Below are 22,794 nucleotides of genomic sequence, written 5' to 3' on the forward strand. Positions count from 1 at the left end.
TATCTAAATTTAAAAAAAAAATTCCAAATAAAAGATTATTACAATCATAAAACTTTTCGATACTTTTTTTTAATTCAGAAAAGTATCTGACATTTTTGCAATTCCAATTATAGAAAATGTATTTTCCTAATATCATATTCTGAGTAGATGTGAGAAATCAGGATAATTTATTAGCATCGAACCATTTTTATATATTTCAATTCTAGTATTTGTTTTCAAGTATTCCATTTCCAGCTAATTTCATAAAGCATGGCAAGAAGCAACAGTTAATGTAATAAACAACAGTTTTTGCTTATTTTCGATCGAAAAGTTCCATCTATTCCAATTCCTATTCATTTTTAACTGCTATCTTTTGCAATCATTTCTTGAATCCATGAGTGCTTCAAGACGTCTGATAACGGTAAACGTTGTGTAGGATCTTTTTGAAGAAGCTAAAAATTGAACTAAATATTAAAAAAAAAAATCCTTAATCAAAAAAGAAAACATAGAATAGTTATAATTGCTTAGTGCTTCCCAATCTTTTCTCGACCACAGATCACTTTAGCTTTTTTATTTATAGGCATGGATTATAAGGTTTAAAAATAACAAATTCCGTTAATTTCAAAGTGAACTTTAATCTTTTAATTCTTTAGTTAAAAATGGAATGACATTTTATAATGTAAAAAAAAGAAACATTAATTTTCAATAGTCTTTGGTGTAAATTTTGATATTCGCGGATCATTGGCTGAAAGTTATTATTGTAGCAGAATTATTAAGAATCATTTTACATCGATAACAGATCATTGTTATTGATATAAAATGAATGATTCTGAATGATTCAATCGATTCAGATGGATTCAATCGCTTTTTTCTCATTTCTTTTTTTAATGTATTTCATTATTTTGTTAAATGCTTAACTTACTTTTATTCAATCTTTACCATCTTTTTCTCTTTTTTTTTCATTTTGCTTTAAACAAAGATGGAATATATTAAGATTTAAATAAAAATTCATCATTTTAGTATTTTAAATTCACACCATTTTTCAACCATCAATTTATCAAACTAACATTGAAATATTCATTTATGCAATTTAATACAAAGATCAAAAATTAAAACGAACACGTGATATAAGATCTTTTGCTCCATTTGGTACATTATCTGGTATAGTATACCTACAATTCTGAATATTGTTCAGAGTAAGTTCTACTGTCTGAAACATTACATAACATAATACAATGTATATGAATATGATTTAACTAATGGAAAATTCATACGCTTTTTAATGTCATATGAATTCTAATATCTGGAAATCATAATATCTGTGATCATTCTAATCTCTCCTAAATTATAATTTGTTAATTAAACTTATTAATAGCATCTAAATATAATTCAACATGCTATATACTAATTCCAGATACATATATTATAATGGTAGGATAGAATCAAGTATTTCACCTTACCTTAGCTTCAAATGCAGGTTTACCAACTAAGAATTCATAGAGCATAACACCTAACGACCAGTTATCAACTTTAGAATCATGAGTTTTTTCAGGAACCATTTCTGGTGCCAAATAATCCAATGTACCACAAACAGTATTTCGTCTAAATAAACAAAAAAAAGGAGGGAAAAAGATGGAGAAATATTTTTAAATGATTTCATCAAATGTGACAATTTTATATATGAGGTAATGGATGCAAATTGAATTAGTTAAAATGCAAAAGACATTTTTCTTTTAAGGTAAATGAATGAATGGAATAAATTTTTTTATTGGCAAATTTTTCCACAAAGAAAAAGTATTTCTTAAAAAAAAATAAATTACTTCATCTGAAAGCTAAGAATTGAGGAAGATTATAATAACTAAAAACCCAAATATTGATAAGATTAATCATAATCACCAGGTACGGTTAATTACATATAATAATATTTGAGAGTATAAAAAGAAACAAATGATACACATTTATACGATACCTTGATGAAGGTTCATGTACTGACCATCCAAAATCTGATATTTTCAAATTATTTTTTGCACTAATTAAAACATTTTCAGGTTTCAAATCTCGATGTAGCACTTTCTTTTGTTGGCAATATTCCATTGCTGATGCCAATTGATACATATATTTAGCAGCTAATTCAGGTGGAAATGTTTTCATCTGAATGGATTTTTTGGAAAAAACCAACAAACAAACAAAAATGAATTTTGTATGATATTATTAATTTTAAAACAACTACGAAACAATTTAATAAATTCTAAATTTCAAAATGTCAAGAAAATGTGAAAAAGAATAAGTTTGAACTTCAAATAGTCCATTGATACCACTTGAAGATGTTGAAAGAGATTTCCTTTGGGCGCAAATTCTAACACTAAATAAACACGATCATCATCATGGAAATAACCATATAAGCGAAGAATATTTGGATGTCTAAAATTAAATTTAGAAATTTGTTCAATTCCGACATTTATAATTGAAGATAAAAGGGAATATTGTCATCTATATATTCGTTAATATCATGTTTATATGTTTACCCGTATCAACGGTATTTTTGTATATTCTCATTTCTTCCCGATATTGTTCGGGTAAAATTGATAATACTGACAATGTGACAGTAATGTATTACAAACACTTTGTTAAATATTTTGAAATTTTAATGTTAGCTTAAAATATCTACCTTAAATGGTATTGAATTTCAATTTCACGCTGTAATTGGCGCTTCAAATTGCTTTCCACCAAATCTGATTTGTATACAACTTTAATGGCAACCACAAATTTAGATTCCTTTTCTCGAGCCAAATATACCTTTCCAAATCTACCCCTACCCAATGGTCGGCCAATTTCGAAATCATCTAATGACCATTGACGAATCTTTGGCCTTACATTAGTAACAGCATAAAGTGCATTAGTAGTGGTAGTAGTAGTATTACTATCATTATAACTTGTTGACTGTTCATCCATGGAAATCCTGAGATAGAGTAGAGTAAGACGGATGATTTGTTTCTAAGTTTATAATTTACTAAGAAGTTTAAAGTTCAAAGTTCAATCTTTATCAATATAAAAATTATATGTAAAATATCAATTATGGCATGGATGTCATTTTACATCAATTGATAATTTTACTTTGAAATGATGATTTATAAATTTACACTAACTTATCCTATCTCTTAAACATATTCATAAATATTAAATACCTATGCAGCCGTAAAAATAACTTACAGTTTGCCCGTAGATAAATGATGATAGATAAAAGGACGATTTGTTGTATTAATAAAGATCATTTACCCATACTTTTCAAAGATCAAAAAAATCGAAAAAGAAAGATCTGGAAAAAATTCAGCATTTCTTTATGGATTTTAATTACTTCAAATATTTCTTCAAGTCTTTATATTTCGAGGTCAAATAATATGACCTTAAAGAACAAATGATATGTATGTTTAATTTATTTGCAAGACAAACATTGCATTATTTTTGAGTTATCTGATTAGATAAGATAGGTTTCTTATTTATATAATTTATTTGTTTCCTTAAATAAAGTTATTGAGATCAAAGAATATTTCCCTATGATTATCGATTTAGAAACTTCAATAATATGTTTTCGGGTCTCACTTAACTTGTTTCATTTTTATCGGAGTTAACATTCTCATTTTAATATTTTTTAGTTGTTTCGAATAAGACAAAATTCTTTTTTCTCAGAAATGAGAAATAATCCTTCCAATATTTCCATTCGTTATCTCTTTCTCGACCATTACCATTTTTTGGAATGTACTTGTAGGAATAACGAATGCAGCATCGATACATCTAGCGAACTTATGCCAATCTTCATCTTTTCCGGAATATTCAGTTAGAATGGATATTCCAGAATAAAGTGAAGATTCCAAAGCCTCCCTGTTTTGGCATATATGCATGCTTTTAAATCCTATATTGTCTGATGTAAAATATTATTACACGTGGCATAACATTGACAATCATTATCTCCCCTTAGTAGAACGATTCAAAGATCAAGAAGAATTAGGTTCTTTACATAAGAGATGAAAGATGAAGAGTAATTTTGTGCACATTTGCGCATGTATTTTAAAGCAGTGGATCAAGAAGTAGACGAGTAATAACTTTATTCGATAAATTGTTGAGATTAATCTCTATGTCCGGTTTTTTTTTTTCAACCCTGTAAATGATATAACGCAAGATGAAATGGCACAACTGGAAACATAATAACAAATAGCAGCAATTAAATCGATTTTCAAAATTCACTAGTAAAATTGTAAATCCGTTTTGATCCATAAGTATCTGTCCGAAAAGAATTTTCAATACTGATTACTTTTCTAGCATTAAATTTCAATTTTAAATAAGACATTATTTATTATTCACTCGACTAAGGGATAATGACATACTATTCGAATTAATAGAATTCAGTTATTTCTGCAGGAAAAAAAATATGAGAGGGATTCTAAATATTATAAATATTTCAATCACGAATTAAGTTCAAATGATTTACTCGTACTATGAATAAAGTAGAAATTGACCACCGATTTCGGTTAGATTTTAGGCGTAAAATATAATTTTTTTTTAATAAGCACAGTTGCTTTCTCTATAATGCGGAAACAAAGAAATGGTAATAGACACAAAGAAATTATTAAATTATCTAATCAATTCAATCCTGTGCTTAAAAAACATTGATAAGATCAACGAAGAAAAAATTCAAATTCCGGCATGTTTTAATCGCTCAATAATCACATAATGAGGTGATACACCAGAAATGATGAAAGCATTAGATTCTTTAAAAGAGCCTTTTTAGCAGCAACAGATAAAGGTAACCTATAAGGTAATGATAATTCGCAAAGAACAAAGGATATATAGCAGGCATACTTATACATCAAAATAAAATATATACAAAATTATTGTTTGAAATTATTAAAAGTGATTTTGTCCTGAAAATAAGATATAACTGAATAAAATACATCCTTGAATACTCGAATTCCCAAGTGGTATCAAATGAAATATTCGCTTCAGCAGGAATTCATTTGTCATTTTTGACTTCCAAAGACCGATCTCCCTCTGTTTTGATGGCCAATAAATGGGACCTATAAAAAAACACTGACGCTTGCTTACATAAAGCATAAAATTGTCAATGTAAAGTGAAAGGAAACAATTTTCTTTCAATGAAGCAAGAAATCATGCTTTACCTATTATTCGGTGAGTTATCATCTTCCGATTCGCTTTCGAGAACTGCTGAATGAATCGCAGAATCATCGTCTGATTCACTATCCAAAACTATTGGTTGGACTGTTCTTGGACGCCTGAAAAAATCATTTTTCCAAACTTTAATTTTGATTGCAATAGAAGCCTGATAAGGTAATTATTTGTAAAGTGATGATTTAGGACTAGTGAAAAAGTGGTTGGTCCTCAAATGATTGGTATTACAGAGTTATCCACGATAAGTTTGTTTACAAGGTTTACGGATTTCTTTTAAACCTTGAACACGAACTTTTCTTAAACCCAAGTTCACCGACAAATCGTATATTAAATTTATTCTGTCCTCGAATGATACTAACGTCCTAGTCCAACACCAGAAGTCCTTGTTACCGAAGATTATCCAAATAATTTTTTCTAGAACTTCTAAAGGTTTAGTGAAGAAAAAAATTTCGCCCGTTATTTTAGTGATGTTTAGAAATCTTATTGTGGCAATTATTCAAAAAAAAGAAAAAACTTGAGAAATTTTGAAAAAAGAAAAAGAAAGAAAAGGGAGAAAAGAAGATACGCTTTATAGTCATCAAGAAATGGGTTAAGAAATGCAAGTGAATCGAAATATTTTGCGCAAGAACTCCTCAAAGGAGGAGTGCCTTGAATTCGTCGTAATGTTCGGTCCCGAGTATAAGCAAACTTCAACTTATTCCATCTCCTACGACATCCATCATCTGAAATATTATTACTAACAGACAAGTTTAGCACACAAAAATAGTTTAAAAAAGGATCTACAAGCGCTGATTATTGTAAAGTATGCGATTATTTTTTTGTTAAATGTCGTATGATAGACATATTCAACCTATTTATTAACAAATTGAAGGCGACCAATGATATCGGAAGTGACATGTGCTTATATTTATATGACATCATATAAATTCTCTATGTAAATTTGTCACATTAATTCCACCATGTATCACTTTCGACGTCATTCGTTAGTTTAAACATGTAAACAAATCATACCGAATAATTAGATCAATCAACACTTTTTCTTTTCTCTTTTTAGATATAAAAGCAACAGTTTCTTTTCTCTTTTTAGATATAAAAGCAACAGTTACCGTTAATGTCATGTCCTCGTTGTTGCATACATTTTGCAACAGACTGCCACGCTTTCTCACGTCTTGAACCTCGTTTTTGATAACCCTCCATACGTATATCATAAATTATGGGATGTGCCTTTACTACTTCGATGAGATCGTCGAAAACTGTCGACATGCTAAAACCTGAAATGAAGTAAAACTACCAGGTAAATTTATCCAACGAATAAAAGATACGATAAAATTCAAGGCATATTAAAATTTTAAGGAGTTGAGAATATCATAAATAGATGTAATAAGAACGAATCAATTAGGTTTAGTTTTTGGATAGAACGTGGAAATCCTTCCCAATCTTTCCGACCATACCATTGCTTTAATTACTGAGCTAGACACTGACACACTGCACCTCTGATGGCTGTAATTAAGATCCATTATTGGACTGGACAAGGAAGTAAAAGGACGACATGAAGAATCTTGTTGCAACGGCAATTCAATTGGTAACATCCTATTGGCAGCAATCGCATAAATCTTCCATCCATCCGGAAATCTTAAGGTTTGGTATACCAGGCAAAATTCGATTCAATCACCACAAACAATGACCCAATTATCAATACTGTCCAGTCAAATACTTGTACAATCACAGTTTCTGCACTAGTATATAGAATTTCAAAGCAAATTTCAGCAAGTTTAAAGTGCAACAACTGATAATAAGCATAAAACTAGCAACCCAACTTCTCTTTGTGAATAATTAGGTAAAAACTGTAACCTGCCTATCTGGAACAAAATCCCAGCAAGCATAAGAACTTGAATTTTTCCCGAGGATGGGAGTCCAAGTCGATGCAGAATTCCAAATCCGAAACATGATTGGAACAGTAACAGCACATACGGAACTATGGGGGCAATCCGAACAAATGGCACAAATTCTATTATTTGAACCGTCTGCTTGTTATAATTAACGAAATTCTTCCTTTGAACCAACCATCGACCCAGTAGTAAAAGTAGTAAAAGAGAAGTCCATCAGTACTATTTACTCCAGTACCAGAACTTCAAATTCCAAAAATTCAAACACTTGACGTGTAACTTTTTGAGTGAACATTCCGTACTTGGTTGGGATTAAAATTATAATCACAGTTCTTTCAATTAATGAATCGCCTCACCCCGAAAACCCGTAGGCTTCCTACTCGAAAGCTATACTCTATATACCTGTAATTAATAAGCTCCTTTTAGAAATGAAATACTGCCAAAATATGCATACTTCGAAGATATACTTCCCAATAACAAGTACTGCTTTTATTACAACAAAGGAAGGAACAAACTTTTTTTTTTACTATAAAAGCGCATATTTCAGCTGACAACAATAAAAAAGCTATTTAAAAAATTAAATCTAAAAAAAACACGCTCAAGTGATTTACAATCATAACACAAAATTAAAAACCGAAGTTTCATAAACTTTTCTCCATCACATCAGTTATATTTCATTCAAATATCTTCGTCCCGCAACGGATTGGCGAACACTGAAATAGGCATGACCGATCAGTTAGTTAGCAGCAACACCAACTCGGGTTTTATAATGAACTCGGTAACAGGAAATTCATTACATTACTATTCTTATCATGACTTTCGGATATAGTCAAGTAGTTTTGGCTTGAACATAGAAGCCTAAACTTAGTTTCATGACGCCAAACTATATAAGTTTCTTCAACCCTATTAAAACTAACACTAACCATTGCTGCAACAAATACTGGGCTGTTTGTATAGCTGTTGAGGTACCAGTAATCGTTATGATACGCTCGCCAGATTCCTGCTGTGGTCCCACAACGATCTGAGCTCCTGATTCTTCACGTACTCTATTGATACGTTCACCGCCCTTACCAATTATGGTACCACCGAGCTCATTTGGTATCGTCACCTAAAACAATCTTTTTTCCTTCCAAAAAGCTTTTGAAGTGAAGTGAATTACACCACTCTAAAACTGCATTTGGAATAAAAACCTTATATCTTAATCTTAACCTGAGTGCTTTCTTCCGGGCCCATATATGGTGGTAACGCAACAGCTGATAAAGGACCACGTCCGCCAATCTGTCGTGGAAAATTACGGCCATAATTACCGTATGAAGTCATCGCCATTGGTCCACGAATCATTGGACCGCGATAGTTACGATCCGGTGGATATCCACCATACTCAGCTGAATAGCTTGGATCATAAAACATCGATTCATATGGCTTCGTTACTCCTTTGATTGGAATCTGAAATCATTTTCGTCCGAAATTCTACAGTAAATTACGAAAACTTTGTATTTTTGCATACTTTTTGCACACTTAGGCTTGATCGGTTTAAGGCATTAAACTTCATATTTGAGTCCAAGAATGAAATTGACAAAGATGATCCAGCAAATGGGTCACTGATATCTATAAAATTGGCAAAACCTCTTTAAGCATGTTCATGATATGGTTCACACAAGCTATTATTTTGTCGGGGGCTCCTTTAATTGATACAACACGTTCTGTAGACTGAGGTGGACATTGTGCAAATACCTAGAATTATACCTGTTATGATGCATGATAACTCACACAAAGTACGGAAAAAAACAGAAAATAAAGTCATGCTAACTTATATCTAAAAGATGAAAGAAATGCTCCAGGATAAGTGGTAAATAAATAAGTTTGCTAACAAGAGTTAATTTATGAAAGGTTAATTCTATGATGAGACGCTGGAAACAGTTATAACGGCAAAAGATGAGGATCCATGAACAAGGAATGAATTCTGAAGATAATAAATGAGCAGTAACTCAAGCCATATATATATATAGCATTTATAAAGCTGACATTTAAAATGCTTATGCCTTCACTGAACGAGGAATAAGCTAAAATCACCTTCATTTGCACACCAAGTTCTTCCTTCATTTCCTTAATTTTCGATCCTTGACGTCCGATAACGGCACCAGCATGTGACGAATGTACCAAAACACGAAGCTCTATTGGACGATTGGAATCACCTTCTCGACTCTGCAATAATCTCCTAAATTCTTTTTTTCCAAATTATTTGCTTTTCCAAGAATAAACCATAGAATAAAAAACATAGCTTTCTGGCAAGACAATAAGCAATCCTTTGTTTTTCCTAGAAGAATAACTGATAGGTATCAAAAGCGGTCAGTATGTGATCTGGTATGATTTAACTGCAAACACGCTCCCTTTCCAGTGATACCAAATACTTGAACACAATAAAACACGAATCAAAGCCAGATTACAAATTTATAGCATTAATGCGTCCTTATTGTAGTATCATGCTTTCTAATTTTTCGTTCGTTTTTCACTGAAATACTGAAAAAAGAAAAAAAATAACAGTAAATTAACTAACATCATCAAGTTTCGGAATAATTTCGGTAACAATTGCGAGTACGTTTTCAATTGTTGCAACAATGGTAGCAATTCTGAAATGAGAATTTCAAAACTTCACAATTGAATTTCATTTTATTTAAAAAGAAAAATCTGATCAAATTATTTAATTCATGGTTGGAAAAACGTTAGATCCGTGGTTCAAAAATAAATCTTTCAGTGGGACGTAGAAAAATTTAACCAATATGAGGAAATGAGAGCTTCCCTTACTGCTCAAAATATTCACTAGCGGAAAGATATTGGGAGATTCTTCCTAGCAGAAACCCAATCTTATTTAGAAAAGAAACAAATACTCAGTCTGTCCGGATATTCAATGCACTGCGTTTCTTGTGCACGCCGGATGCAGTCAAGTATCGACCAGCCAAGAAAGGCCCAAAATGTCAACATTTAATTTAATTTACTTAATGGTTAGGCTATTACTGGGTTTCACAACAATTTCACCCAAAAGCAAAAAGTAGTGTTCCTATGAAATAGCAATTACTGAAAAGTGATTGACTGTCTTGAGTTAGCTGAATAAACTAAGAAATTTGTTCCCATTTAATAGATTGGAAAGAAGAAAAATACACAGAAAATTGAGAGACGGGAGCAGGGATTACCGTTCAGGAGTCTGGCTATCGGGGACTGTGACATTCGCATCGTACTGCAAAGCAAAGGATGAAGTTTTAAATTTGAGAAAAAAAGAAAAATTGAAAACTGTGGGACTGAAATGGAAATTAGGACAAAGACAGGCAGTTGGTGTTTGGTAGCAGTGTTTGCCTTGGCCTTTCACTTAAATTCATAATCCATAAATACATATTGCACCATCCAACGACAACAGTGTGTTGTCGGTGAACTTGAAAGAGATCGGGCATCGGGATTGGATATCAGGATTGTGACTGGGAGTTAGGGCTGAAAAGAGCGCATTAATCAACTATATCATACATGATGTATTGATTTTTCGGGAAATATCTTTCAAGAATGTAACATTTCAATGACATGAATGAAGTGATACTTCTTTTTGAACGCATTACTTGAATTACTTTACAGTTCTTACGAAAAAAGAATAGCGACCGTCCAACTAACAGAGCAACAGGGTTACTCAGTGCACTACACATCTCGATGACAGTGTAACTACACACTGGATATGGCTAAGTAAACATCTGCAGAGGCAGCTCATGTATTAAAGTGTTAAACTATTTACTTTAATCTGGCATTTATAATATCAGTCATAAGAAACTGTTTCCTCGAAATCAAACATGCTACAAATGTCCAGCGTTTCAACAACAACAACTTTAGGTCCGTTTCGTGCATACGTCCGACATATTTAACATAACGTTATGTTTTCTTTAAAAAGTACGAAAAAAAGTCAAACCTCCGATCTTAATCGTTTGATATTTTCGCCACCTTTGCCGATAATTCCACCAGCCCCACGACTGGATACTAATAGCCTTAATTCATATTTGCCAACTGCCAGAGCTTCCTGATAACTATCCGGGCGTTGTCGCTTGCCGGATTTTCCACTTTCATAGTTATCCGACGAGCCTAAATCATCATCACCACCGTGGCGTTTCATCGTGTTCTAATGTCAATTGACAAACTTCTCTAGAAGATATAAAAATAAAAAAGATACAGGATCCCAGAAGAATGTAATCACATTATGCATTACATTAAACTGAACCAATTTGTAATTCTATCCAATTCGATTCTTCATTTACGCAATTATAATTGTTTAATTCAGTTATAACGCATCAATTTTGATTTGTACAATAAGAACAAACCGCATAATGGTATAGCATGAGCAAAAATATAATATACAAGAATGCACAATTATCACTATTTGTAAAATATCAACAAAGGGTCCCTTCAGGAAAATAACCCCCACATGCACAGAATCTCTCGTATCCATTCCCATCCTACCGTATTTGTCTTTACAAAGAAAGACTGTCAAAATGCGCGGTTAAAAGAGATTCTGCTAAGTTCACAACATTAACAGTGAATTGGAAAGACCACATAAATTTCTGTGAACAATCTGTTGAACAGCAAATTTCTAGACAGAAGTGAAGTTAGTCCACGGAAAATACACTTGAATAAGTCACTGAGTAACAAGCTAAATAACATTAACCAGAATACCGGAACGGAAACCACGAAATGGGACGACAACCGGAACCGACACAAGACACCGTAAGACAAATCGACAATAGGGATAAATGACTTCGTTCCATGGCAGATCGAATAAACATCAATCATCAAAATTCGCACCGCACGTTTATACGCAGCCGAACTTTAATTTATAAAATTAAAATAAGCGGCGATCAATTCCTCCTCCACCTCGTGTATGACTTACCTTGGATTATTGATTATGACCTTCACAACATCTCATCTCTGCTTATATAATAGGTCAGGTCAATTCTTCACTTTCATTTTTTCATGTTTTCTACCAATTTCAGTGCTACCGTTTACTTATCCCATGCCATATCAGTAGTTCATTTTGTAATTGATTCACTTAATTGATATGTCTTAAGACTTCATTGATTGATAATATCATTTCTGGACTTTAATTTGTTAATGTAATCTAGGTTACAGGACATTAAGGCGTATATGCAGTGCGGTTTTCTAGTTTTATTATTGTTGGCTTCAATGAAATGTTGCGTTTCTCAGAAATTTCTTTTTTTTTCAGAAGTTTACAATAACCATCATGCATCGTCCAATAATCCGATGTAAATTTTTTACACGAGGTAATTGCCGCAATGGCGAAGCATGTCCATTTGCACATATCGTACAACCCGAAATTATGGACCTACAGCAGTCAGATATTAGGAATGTTGATGTACAGCCGGAACGTCGTAGACATCCAACTGGACAGGTAAATCAGTCATTCTGATGAATAGTATAATTGAGCTCAATGCTTTTTGGATTTTCCCTCTAAAATTATTTGTGTCCAATGCTTAATCTTACGCTTTTGGCAGTAATTTCTTCAATTCCTTTTCCAAGTCCCTATACTTTAACCATTTCTTGTCTAATCTTTCATCAGTAACTTTTAAATAATATAGTGATTTATTTTCTTAATTTGTCACTCGCCTAATCAGCTTTGATTACCAATCCTTAGTTTTGCACTACTTCACTGACGACTTATTTGAGCAAATATTTCCAATTAGCAAATACTACTGTGAAGTTTCGAATTCTTTCTTTAAAAAAGTACATTATTCTCGTTCTTAACTTCGTAAACCTAATTTCAAGAGAAAGTTTGATGTTATTGGAAAAATAATTGTGAGCAATAATAGATTCGCAATTTATACTTTATTTCTTGCTTAAATGTTATTTCAGACAGGTCTTGTAAATCAGGGATTTAACGAGCATTTCCAGTCATCCTCACAATATTTTGATAAGAGGTGGGTATTTTCAGTGCATAAAGTTTTGGCATTCATTCTTCAAATTTTTGTGTGAATATTAAACAAGATCAGAAGGGGGAAAATCGATCCAAAGTTGAGCTCATTCAGTTTTCAACTTATCCTCTTTGCTTCAGCCGCTACAAATGGGTTTCACCATTGCTTAAAGGACGCGAAGAAGCGAAAATTAAGGTGATAAAAGATCAAAATGGCACAGATAAAAGCATTTGCGATAAAGATCTTATTTCCAAACGAAAGTCATCGGAAGGAGCATCAGGCGCAGAATTGTTTCCAGCTAATAAGAATTCCGAAATAATCTTCAACAAAACAAAGTAAACAGATTTTTTTATAAACACATGAGCTTTTTAGGAATTTAATAAAGCACGAGCTCTCATTCATATCGATTAGATAGAGTTTCCAGCATCAATCATCAATGTTGAATATTTTCAATGGAAGTTATGGTGACGGCAATGCATGGAACTTGATTTCAGGTCGGAGTGTCTAGACTGCGTATATTTAGGAAAAAGTGAGTTTACCTATGGTGGTTGCAATAATTTAATGCAACAGTTTTATTCGAAGATGGAAGACTTAACTGTCGAACAAATAAAGCAGTTTGACAGAGATGAGTTTGAATATGGCAAAGTGCCGACGATCCCACCTCCCAAAGAATTTTGTTTCCGATAGCTTTGGTTCATTATACCTTACACTGTCCATCCTTGTTATTCATTTAAATTACTTATTTAAAGTTTATTGTTTATTGAAATAACATATCAGTGTAATGTGAAATCAATTATGTATGAACGACCAATGAAAATATGAAGAGATCTCAAAGTGACACACAGTTATTTAGAACTCCACTAGTATTCCTAATATCTTTACTGAAATCAACATTATTACTAGATTGTTATGGCCAGGTAAAGTAATTCGTGTTAAGCAATTATAAAATACCACTCACGAGTTGATTGCCCTATGAGACTATGAATTTCATGGAGAGTGTAGAGATGATGCCCAGCGATTGAATCCTATACGAAAGAGATGCGAAACAATGGATTGCTAGAGAAAAGAGGGGCATGGTTGGAGATTGCACGAAAACAGAGACTGCAGAGATGTTCAAAATTCTCAAGATATGTATCGCATAAAGAATGAGAGGATGATGGAAGGATTATGGTTCAATGTGGTTACAGATATTGAAAGTAATTTGTCCATGTAAATTATGCGTGAAGGGGATAAGTACTCATGAAATAGTTGCCGTATGATCTGTTTGTGGATGTGATCTTAGTGGTACCGTATCATACCTATAACTAACCGTGTTTGGTGTTTATTGTTTAATAATAACCTAACAAATTCAATAAGAATGTAATGATGGGAGGTTTTGCATAAGTAAAATTTCTCAGGATGGATATTAGTTCAAGTGTTAGTAATATGTTTACGACGTTATTTTCATGTGCACATATATTCACTTCATTATCCAGATAAATACACGTATACATTGATATAAGCATTCACTTACGTAAATTCCAGATATGTATATATTATTCATGTGATCCATAAAGTAATATTTATGATTAGAATGTATGAAAATAATGACTTTGATCAGATACTAATATATAATTTTAGATGCTAAAGTTATGAGCAGTGAAAGCTGGATACAAATTATACGTTAAAATGGCGGGAAATTTCTGGCAAAGTTCACATTGGTTTGTACAATTTGTAATTTATGTCTGTATCTGCAAGTTCATCATGTAGATTTAGATGTACAACTATACTGCTTGCGACATTTTCATCATAAGCAGTTTATACTTACTATATATCATAAGGCAGTTATATGTATATCATCATTATGCAACATTTTCTTTTTAACATTCGTTATTGATGAAATATATCATTGAATTGGGTATGAGGAGAAAAATTTTAGGGAACAGTGGATTTTAGACAAGCAGGATATTCTACGGATGCGTGGCGAAGATATGAAATGTATTACGGAAGAAGAATATACGAAGTTGATGATATTTTTCTGCAATTGTAAGTAATATGAATAATATTATTCGTTTATCGGTATTGAAATTGTCACTGATGTACGTTCTGCTCCAAAACACGCATCTCATGAAAGAACTTCGTAGTCGTGAGGTTATACTTACAGTATTTTTTTCGTCTTTATGAATTTAAAAATGCTTTCCAGTTATACATACCATTGGAATGGATTCGCAGCAACCTCATAAAACACGGATGCAAGTGATTGCCACAGCTTGTGTTTATTTTCGTCGTTTTTATGCGAGGTAATAAAATTTCGTAAAATTTCCCAAAATGAACTACAAAGATTAGGGAATGAAATTTTTTCCAGCTTTTTTGTGTTTTCGGATGTAGGAATTGTTCAGCGTCCCGATGAAACTCTATCACATTTATTTTTATTTTAGACGATCACTGAAAGATATTGATCCGTTTTTGTTGGCGCCCACTTCCTTGTTTCTAGCATCTAAAGTTGAAGAACACGGAATGATGTCACACAATAAGCTCATACAGGCCACAAATAATGCTTGTAAGTTATTGAAGTCCTTAAAAATTTTCCTGGTCATCTATTATAACAAAGGTGATTTAGATTTTTTTCTTGATGCACAGAATGGATGAACCAGAGGATTTTTTTTTGTTAAAGGATAATCAAAAATAATACCGGAAGATCAAAATTAGGAGACAAATCTACATGTAAATATGCTTACCTGCACTGATTTCTTAATGCAAACTTATTTGTCTTTGAATGGATGAAAATGATTTCGACTTGATTATTTCGTCATAATTACCATTAGCAATTATCCTTTAATGATATAGCTAATAATGTTATGTATATATTTCTGTGAATTGAGAAGAATATTTTCCGCTGTTCTAAGCAGCGAATACGATAAAAAACATGGACATACAAATCGAATAGATTCTTTCCATCACATAAATTGCATTTACCAATCGAAACTCTTTTCTTTGTTTTGTTATAAAATTTTGCAATTGCAGTGAAACGGTGGCCCTTCATACAGCAAGATTTGATGATACGAGTTCAACATATACAGGAAGCAGAATTCTTCCTTTTGGAAATTTTAGATTGTTGCCTAATTGTTTATCACCCATACAGGTTTATTCTTACCTATACTTCTGTAATGCTGTGGAAAGCATGAATAGTAAAATTGTCTTCAATGAAGTTTTCTGTATGACCCACAATAACCAAGTTATGCAATTGTGTAGTTAGTTCATATGGAATGGCGAAGTTAAGATGCAACTTACATGCAAATTTAGCGCGTTTTTGAGAATTACGGTTTTTAGAGACTTTGCTTTTCCATTAAGAAAGTTTGATTACAAACACATATTTGGAAAATCCTCAAATATTTCGGATTTTGTGCTAAAAACTGTGACGATTTAAAAAATTTGAGGGCATCATTTACAGACCGTTGAATCAGTTGATGGCTGAAATGGGAAGGGAGCATAAGGATCTCGATACTATATCATCATATGCTTGGAAAATATGTAATGATTGTACAAGGACGGACCTTTCATTAATGTATCCTCCTCATCAGATTGCAATTGGTAAATTTCATTTCGCATCCAGAAAATTTCTATGTAATAAAATACATTTCAGATTATACTGCAGTAAAGATATGAGTTCATGTGTTTGCTGTGAGGGGCTAGTAGCTGTCCACTCTGCAGTATTTTGAAAATAGTGGATTTTCCCTCAGATAGGACTAAAAATGGGAAAAAGCTGCAAGTTTTGTGGATAATCTGAAATAAACTTGGCATGCAAATCTATCTTCCATCCCTTACGAAAATGCAAGCATGAAAAGTTAATCAAAGCACATAAATACTGACAAAGTTCCGAACAATTATTTTTAGCATGCATTTTGATAGCATCAGTTTGGACAAATAGAGATAGGGAGCTGAAAAGCTGGTTTGCCATGCTTGCGGTGGATTTTGAAAAGGTGAATACTTATTCTCTCTACCACATTTATTTGAAAGCATTATTTTTTATGTTCAGTTTAATTTCGCAATTTTTAGTCAGGATTTCTAGTTATTGTATTTCTTGTGGGAATTTCTGGACTGATCTGAGAAATTTAAATCTCCACTTTTTTTTGGCTGGCAGTCGACTGTACAAGTAGCAAGATCAACAATTTTAAGGGTGAAATTATTCCAGTGGAAGATGCACGACATCCCGCAGCACCAGAAACTTTCAGATTGTATAGCATAACTCAAGACTTGATAAGAAGTCTAGTAGACTTAAATGTATTATTCCATATTTATTAAAACGTTAATCCACGTATGCTGCATATGACTTCCAGACTTTATTTTAGGTATTGGAAATCCAGAAAATCATTATAAATTTATATAGCATATGGAAAACTTTTGATGAAAAGGAGCAACTCGTAGCGATTCTACAAAAAATTCCGCGTCCCAATCCAGGTCCACAATCATCGGGTGCCGCTATGATGCAATCACATTCTCATGGTGGTCTTCAAGTAAATAATATGAATGTTCATCAAGGTGTTTCCATGGGGCCACCACCTATGCCTCCAGTTGCTAATATAAAGTTTGAGGCACATTAGTTATGTTGCAAAAGTCCACTATTACGGCATACAAGGAAAAAATGAAATATTTCTTCCAGCTTGCAAATTCCCTCTTATTGTTTTTTGAGAGAGATGGATGGTTCTCATCCTAAAGACAGCAAACAAAATACATGTTGGTATGCAGTCCGTATCTAGACTGCATTCGTCTTTCATTCCGAACTATTTTGCAATTTCACCCAACATAACAGTCTTTTTATCATTTATTAAACTTTACTGTTTAGTTACGTTGTTTGCTGTGATATATGAAATGGAGTATATGACTCTTAATTGTTTTTCTGAGCAAAAAAAAGTCAAGTAAATATTAGCACTTTGCAGTTCTGTTCTTCTGAGATACCCACATATAAATACGCCTTACGTGATGCATTTTTTTTGCCATCTGAAGATATGGATCCCTACTGCTGTTACATTGATAAGACGTTCACTTACAAACAGAATTCATACTAATAAAAGACCATTTCATTATAGTATTTGGTAATATTCCAAAGTACCTGATAATACTGTTGAAGAATTTGGAACAATCTTGATATAGACTGCCCTACAGTGAAGGATTTGAAGTATTAGCATCCCTGACACTAAAGTCGGTAGTAGTTACGTCATATTATCATATTCAACAAAGTACTAAGCAGAAAGATTGAGCGGCAATGTAAACTTTCGTTTCAAAATTAATGTATAATCGATGATCAGCGAGAAGATTTCCGCTTTACCTTTGCAGAACTGAAATAATCAGATTGAAACCTTGCATTAAGCATTGAGCGTTAGATAAGTAATGAGCATTTATCTTCTAAGGTTCATTATTTTCTTGATTAAGTGATACAAATTTTTGAAATCGAATCTCTTCTTAAATCCAAAAATATAGCTTTTTGATTCAATGAAAAGGATTTTTAGGACTCGAACTTTTCTTAAATCCAGAAATATATGTATTTCAAAGCAACAACTAAAATTCGTAATAACTTGAGGTTGGAAGAATTTTATGTTCTAATCAGGCTACCGTTACATGCATGCATCGTTATTAGGTCAACAGGTAAGAAGTAAATTATTTACATTTACTAAGGAAAATAACAATAATCCTAAATAATGAATTACTCAGCAAGATTAACATAGTTGTCGTAACTGTGTGATTATCATCAGGTTATATTTTAGTAAATTAGAAAGAAAAATTACTGGGGATGATGGAATAAGATATTTAACCTTATCAAATCATAACATCATAATTGTCCGTTATCAAATGCATCAAATTAACTTCATAATTGAAAATATCATGATGTAATATCAGCTAATGATTACAATATATTATTTATTAATTTGATACTAGAATAACAATATGAAATGGTATTGTAATGATATGATACTATAATAGTATGATATAGTAACGGATAATATAAAATTAGAAAGTTACAAAATAAATTATTTGGTTGGGAGAAATGAATGGATAGAAATTAGTAAGGCTGATAATAAATAGTTAACAGCGGTTCTTTTTTTTCCTGAATTTTCTGTTTCTTTTTCCGTCTTTTCTAAATCTCAAAGACATCAAAAAAGATAAAAAGATTTGTAAGATAGATGAAGAAGAGATTTGTGAACAACAGAAATTCTAATACAACTCAAGCAGTTAGTTGGTTCATTTCTCTTATTATTTTTTTTTTTTCATTTTATTGAATCTGATTGCATTTACTTGCATGTAATATTAGTCAACTAACTTAGAAAAAAAGTAATCCCTTTCAACTTGTACAATTTTTATATTTATTTTAATTCAGTTTAGTTTTATTTATTGATCTCATCTAATTATTTTAATTTTATTTGTTTGTTTTTCCAGTACAATCCGACTAAAATTTGTCTTTCTTAAATCAGAATTTAATTATTGTATTTGATTGAAATTGTAATTTTAATTCCTCTTCAGTTACGCTTTAAACATAAGCAGAACAAATTGTTACATTTTCAAACAAATTAATCAGTTCCACTCATCGAAAAAAAATCATTCGCTGTTTCTATTATTCCCGTTTTTTCTTTTTTTTTTTTGAAACTTTGACATCTGAAATATGTAAACTTCATCTTTATTCCATCTTTTGCAATTTACATATTGTTTAATTCCAATTCATTCAACTTGACTTTCATCGTAATTTAATTCGTTCTCTTCTAATTTCATTCACTCCCACTAAGTTTTAGCTAGTTAAAAAGAAATTAAAATTATTGCTTAACATTTGAAGCACATGTTTATGAAACTGTTTCGATACAAGAATGGTGAACATATTTAACTAAATATATATATTTTATCTATATGTTAAAATTTTTATTGTTGTAAAGAAGCAATTATAATTTGCAAAATTTATTGTACTTTCATTTTAACTCACGTCATGCAATTTATTGATCGTCGTCTAAGTACATTTCTTTAACTTCCACCTCTTCAAATACTGCCTATCCATCATTTATAATTAATTTGCTTGCCATGGAAACATATCTCCGTATTGATATCATTCTGGGAGCACTCTTCTTCATCATATCCTGTTACTAACTATCACACGCTTTATTTTTCCACTCTTGAATAGCAATTACACACTATTTTAACGATCTGTATCTTTTCTCTAATTTATTTATCATTCATAACTTATCCTATATTTGGTTGTTTTCTTTTCCTTTCATTTTTTTTCCCTTACAATAATTTCATTTTAAATTTTGATTCGTTCATAAGATTTCTTCTCAGTCATAATTTTTCGGATTATTTTTTTTTTCTTTTTCTTTTTCTGCTTCGTTCCTTATGTCCACTACATCGGCTGGCCATATAACTATAGTGACCGTATAACTATAATGGAAATCATAAAACTATAACAGTGTTACATAAAAAAAAAACATTTACCTTCAGGAATATTCATTTTACATTTTTTGCGCACTCATTAGTATACGATAATTTTGATATAAAATGTTGCAAATATTCAAGTAAAAAACATTCTGCAAAATTGACTGCACATCTTGTAACACTAATCGTTGATTGCAAAATGTTTATAAAAAGAAAAAGAAAAAAAGAGTGGGAAACGATCACATTGTGCTATTTGTTCGGAAATCATTAAAGCAAATGAGCAATTCATCAAATAACCTTGTCAAAAGTTATCGGGACAAAGATCATGCCTTAAATGTAAACAATTTATGGAGAGAAACGTAAGCAATTTAGAAAGCAAAGATCACTTCTTCCATATTAATGTGCATGAAATTTTGTAAAGTGACAGTATAAATTGATCACAACTTTCAATTCTTTTAACCACATTTCTTCTATTCTTGCACAATTACCGTACCATATTTCATTCTGTTTATTCATTGTAGTACCCTTTATGTTTTTTCCCATTATGAAATTATATTTATAAACTTGAAGAATTTTGATTGAAAGATTAGATCTAAGTCCTACACTGTTGAAAACACTCAAATTCGAATTTATTCAGAGAAACGCTGACTTTTAAATAAACTCAAGTTCGAATTTTCTTTGAATTCTCTAAACCATTTTTTATTTTTTGTTTTTCAATTTCGGATTAATTATGCTCAACAATTTATCCAATCGTTTTTCTGTGAAATACAAAATTTATGTAAAATTTGACTGTCAGAGGAATGATCAAGACGAAGTAGTTTGATAGATGATACTAAAAATCTGTTTCCGAAAGAAAAAACCGTTTGAAGTATTGTGCATACATACTAAGGGAAATCAATGCCAATACAACGAAAATATTACAAAACATAGAAAAAAGTTCCTCTTTAAAATTTTTAAAGTTCTCTTTTAAGTTTTCTGGAAAAAATCTCATTTAAATTTGCAGAATATCAAAATCAAATTGGTTTTTAATCAATCTCAAAAAATTTATTCAAACTGAAACTAAGTTTTTTGTTTCAATCTGACAAAAAAACAGTTAATATTCAAATTTCTTACTTTATCTTTCTTCCCTCCCAACTTTCCCTTTATATATTTCTCTACTTCGAGAAATTTGCCCCTACAATACTCCGGAAGCAGTAACCTTTGACTTCATCTCCAATAGCGCCATTCCTCCACCAAATCTTTCCCAAGAATTGAAGGCATATAAAATTCGTGCATACGGAGAGAGAAGAAAAAGATTAGTCTCTTCATCAATTTGTGGTTTCTGTCACACTGTTCCTACTTCGTTGGGACGATCAAAGGATTCCGTCGATGGCGCTAGTGTCCAATACTGTATTATAGAAAAATTTTCGGTCATCTTACGACAGCAGCTGCAGTCATAGTGCAATTCATATTACGTTGGAAAAAAAATATGAAAGGAAAAATCGATTATAATAGCGTGAATGCGTGCTTATATCGAAGAGTAAATAGTACACATGGAGACATGTATGACTTACAAGCGCATATGTCAACTGTTGAATTTAATTTATTAATTCCGTTCATTCTCTATCATTGGTGTGAAAATATGTGTGGTATCTTTTATTTCGATTCCTACGCACTTATCACTGCCGTTTATTATAATTAATGGTTAAATCGCAATTTATTTGACATTTGTTGTGATCTATTCTCATAGAGCATCACGATAACTCAGACGTCACCAACGATTTGCACACGAAACGGAACATTCGGAATGGTCGAACCAGATCCACATGTTGAAAAACGTCGTATCTATAAAATTGTCCTTACAGGTGGTCCCTGTGGTGGAAAAACCACAGGACAAGTGAGATGTTTGATTTTTGATTTACAGTTATTTTTTGGTTTGAAAAATATAGGATTATAATATTATTTTGGAAAGTCACTTGATACTTTATAAATAAAAACACACAATTTAACCCAAACAGCTGAAAGATTTATTTTGGCTTCCTAGCTATTTGTTTCTTTGAGTCATACTTCCTCGTTCTCCTGAATTGTTCCTTCATCATTAACACAACTTGACTGTTGTTTCTTAATTACTACTATGCATTTGTGCAATGGTTTTTAGGAGCGTCTTCGGACATTTTTTCGAGGAAATTGGATGGAAGGTATATACTGTCCCGGAAACAGCCAATATATTGCTTGGTGGTGGCGTGAAATTTATCGAGTTGTCAGAGGAGCAAGTTTATAAATTTCAGAAAGATCTGTTATTAACTTTGCTTGAGAATTGAAACGGTAGAATTTATATTTCTTACTTTTCTGTTGGAATAGTGAATTTATCGTGTATTATCATGTTTTACTGATTTACTAGCTGTTTTATCAATTACTCT

At 31.8% G+C, this 22,794-nt stretch overlaps 6 protein-coding genes across 6 annotated transcripts in view; 3 read left to right on the top strand and 3 right to left on the bottom strand.

Annotated features, from left to right (window-relative positions):
• Positions 1-338: 338 nt before the first annotated feature.
• On the bottom strand, positions 339-2,931 carry LOAG_03125 (AUR protein kinase; the record flags this gene model as incomplete). Its single annotated transcript, XM_003138662.1, has 6 exons — positions 339-431; positions 1,100-1,189; positions 1,440-1,581; positions 1,949-2,130; positions 2,295-2,400; positions 2,648-2,931. 6 exons carry the CDS (start codon positions 2,929-2,931, stop codon positions 339-341), a joined length of 897 nt encoding a protein of 298 aa, XP_003138710.1.
• A 1,968-nt stretch (positions 2,932-4,899) lies between these two features.
• On the bottom strand, positions 4,900-6,440 carry LOAG_03126 (hypothetical protein). Its single transcript, XM_003138663.2, has 4 exons — positions 6,270-6,440; positions 5,729-5,885; positions 5,154-5,267; positions 4,900-5,051 (listed from the first exon to the last, which is right to left on the bottom strand). The coding sequence occupies exons 1-4, from the start codon at positions 6,424-6,426 to the stop codon at positions 4,988-4,990; spliced, it is 492 nt and encodes a 163-aa protein (XP_003138711.1). The 5' UTR covers positions 6,427-6,440; the 3' UTR covers positions 4,900-4,987.
• A 1,276-nt stretch (positions 6,441-7,716) lies between these two features.
• LOAG_03127 (hypothetical protein) lies at positions 7,717-11,196 on the bottom strand (the record flags this gene model as incomplete). The annotated part of the gene is made up of 8 exons (XM_020446219.1): positions 7,717-7,762; positions 7,973-8,157; positions 8,259-8,495; positions 8,676-8,783; positions 9,123-9,254; positions 9,607-9,679; positions 10,241-10,284; positions 10,996-11,196. The coding sequence occupies 8 exons, from the start codon at positions 11,194-11,196 to the stop codon at positions 7,717-7,719; spliced, it is 1,026 nt and encodes a 341-aa protein (XP_020303410.1).
• Positions 11,197-12,306: 1,110 nt separating this feature from the next.
• Positions 12,307-13,718, top strand: LOAG_03128 (hypothetical protein). Its single transcript, XM_003138665.2, has 4 exons — positions 12,307-12,486; positions 12,948-13,012; positions 13,147-13,341; positions 13,501-13,718. Exons 1-4 carry the CDS (start codon positions 12,319-12,321, stop codon positions 13,691-13,693), a joined length of 621 nt encoding a protein of 206 aa, XP_003138713.1. The 5' UTR covers positions 12,307-12,318; the 3' UTR covers positions 13,694-13,718.
• Positions 13,719-14,618: 900 nt separating this feature from the next.
• On the top strand, positions 14,619-17,586 carry LOAG_03129 (cyclin C; the record flags this gene model as incomplete). Its single annotated transcript, XM_003138666.2, has 8 exons — positions 14,619-14,706; positions 14,925-15,031; positions 15,189-15,285; positions 15,424-15,545; positions 16,010-16,127; positions 16,437-16,576; positions 16,880-16,965; positions 17,335-17,586. The coding sequence occupies exons 1-8, from the start codon at positions 14,675-14,677 to the stop codon at positions 17,584-17,586; spliced, it is 954 nt and encodes a 317-aa protein (XP_003138714.1). The 5' UTR covers positions 14,619-14,674.
• Positions 17,587-22,122: 4,536 nt separating this feature from the next.
• LOAG_18166 (hypothetical protein) overlaps positions 22,123-22,794 on the top strand; it is a 6,244-nt gene continuing 5,572 nt past the window's right edge. Inside the window, exon 1 of the mRNA XM_020450832.1 lies at positions 22,123-22,271. Coding sequence (XP_020305442.1) covers positions 22,182-22,271 — 90 coding nt within the window. The 5' untranslated portion in view covers positions 22,123-22,181. The remainder of the gene's footprint in view (positions 22,272-22,794) is intronic.

This window comes from Loa loa, assembly GCF_000183805.2.
Source record: "Loa loa unplaced genomic scaffold supercont3.212, whole genome shotgun sequence".
Classification (NCBI taxonomy): Eukaryota; Metazoa; Nematoda; class Chromadorea; order Rhabditida; family Onchocercidae; genus Loa; species Loa loa.